At 42.7% G+C, this 1,396-nt stretch overlaps 1 gene segment (V, D, J or C); it reads left to right on the forward strand.

Annotated features, from left to right (window-relative positions):
* Positions 1-973: 973 nt before the first annotated feature.
* Positions 974-1,326, forward strand: LOC113408253 (the record flags this gene model as incomplete). The annotated part of the segment is given in 1 exon segment: positions 974-1,326. A coding segment is annotated over 1 exon segment (353 nt), but the record flags the coding sequence as incomplete, so codon positions are not given.
* Positions 1,327-1,396: the final 70 nt, after the last annotated feature.

Below are 1,396 nucleotides of genomic sequence, written 5' to 3' on the forward strand. Positions count from 1 at the left end.
TTGCCCTATTTCTCAACAGTGTCTCCTATTTCTCATCAGTATCCTCACGTTTCCCACAAATATACTCCCATTTCCCATCAATATACTCTATATCCAATCAATGTATCACCATTGCTCATCAATGCATTTCCCCCCAACAAAATATCATATTCCCCATCAATAGACTCAGTTCCCACAAATATACTCTCATTTATGATCAATATACCCCATTCTCATAAATATCTCCCCCATCCCATCAATATACTCCTATTTTCCATCATGACACCCTGTTCAGTGGATGCCTTTGACCACAAGGAGCCTGTGTTTCATCTTCACAATAGTATTTCATCTCTGCATGACCCACCCTTTCTTCTGCCCTCTGGTGTCTTATGAACTCTGAGCCTCTTTCAGTACAACCCTTCCTCTTTCTATTCGAGCCTTGTTTAAAATGCTGTCACTGCAGCTCAAGAGAAGTGTCAGATGTGAAGGAACCACCCACTCAGGAGGCAGTTACCACCCACACAGACAGCTGAACAGGAAAAGCGAAGAACCAAACCACGATTTTAGGCTTTACTCTGAAACAGACAATTTTCTGGTCTCTGTGAGAAATAAAAAGGTGGATCCCTTCCTCATAATTGGGGTTTGGGCGGTGTGTGTGTGTGTGTGATAAGAGCAGTTGGGGTTAAGAACCGGTGACTTCCCACCATGTTCTTCACCTCCGGGTCAATTATTTTGCTGGTTGCGATTTCAAGTAAGTAGCATTTTCATGTCTCCAGCTGGAAATATTTGCTATTGCCATTTTGAAAACCCAACCACTCTTAAAAAGCCTAGGCTCGGAAGGGTTAAATGTTTAAAGGGGTGTATGCAATTAAGGTTAAGGTTACCCTAAGTAATGCGGTATAGGCATCTAAATCACTTAGGGTGAGAATATTTAAAGTTGCCTAAGATTATAGTGTTTAGACTAAATATTTTTCTTTCCCCCCTCTCCCACAAGGGACCTTCGGGGACTCGGTCACACAAACTGAAGGCACCGTTCTTGTCAAAGAAGGAGCACCTTTGGTTATTGAGTGTACATATGAGACTATCCTATTCCCTTATCTCCTCTGGTATATTCAATACCCCAATGAAGCACCGAAGTTATGGCTGAGAGATAAAACATCAGGGGGTGGCCAAGATGAAGGGGAAAAGCAGGGCTTCTTTGCTGACCATGTCCAAGACAAGAAATCCTTCGATTTGAAGAAAAGCTCCAGCGAAGTGAACGACTCTGCGGTCTATTACTGCGCCTTCAGAGACACAGTGATTGCAACCAGCAGGGGAGCTGAACAAGAATCCACCGAGAGAGGATGAAGCACAGAAACTCTAGATTTCTATCTCTGAAAACAAAATCCAACATGTTATATTTCCATAACTTGACTTC

Source organism: Terrapene carolina, unplaced genomic scaffold (assembly GCF_002925995.2).
Source record: "Terrapene carolina triunguis isolate 2854851 unplaced genomic scaffold, T_m_triunguis-2.0 Scaffold2987, whole genome shotgun sequence".
Taxonomy (NCBI): domain Eukaryota; kingdom Metazoa; phylum Chordata; order Testudines; family Emydidae; genus Terrapene; species Terrapene triunguis.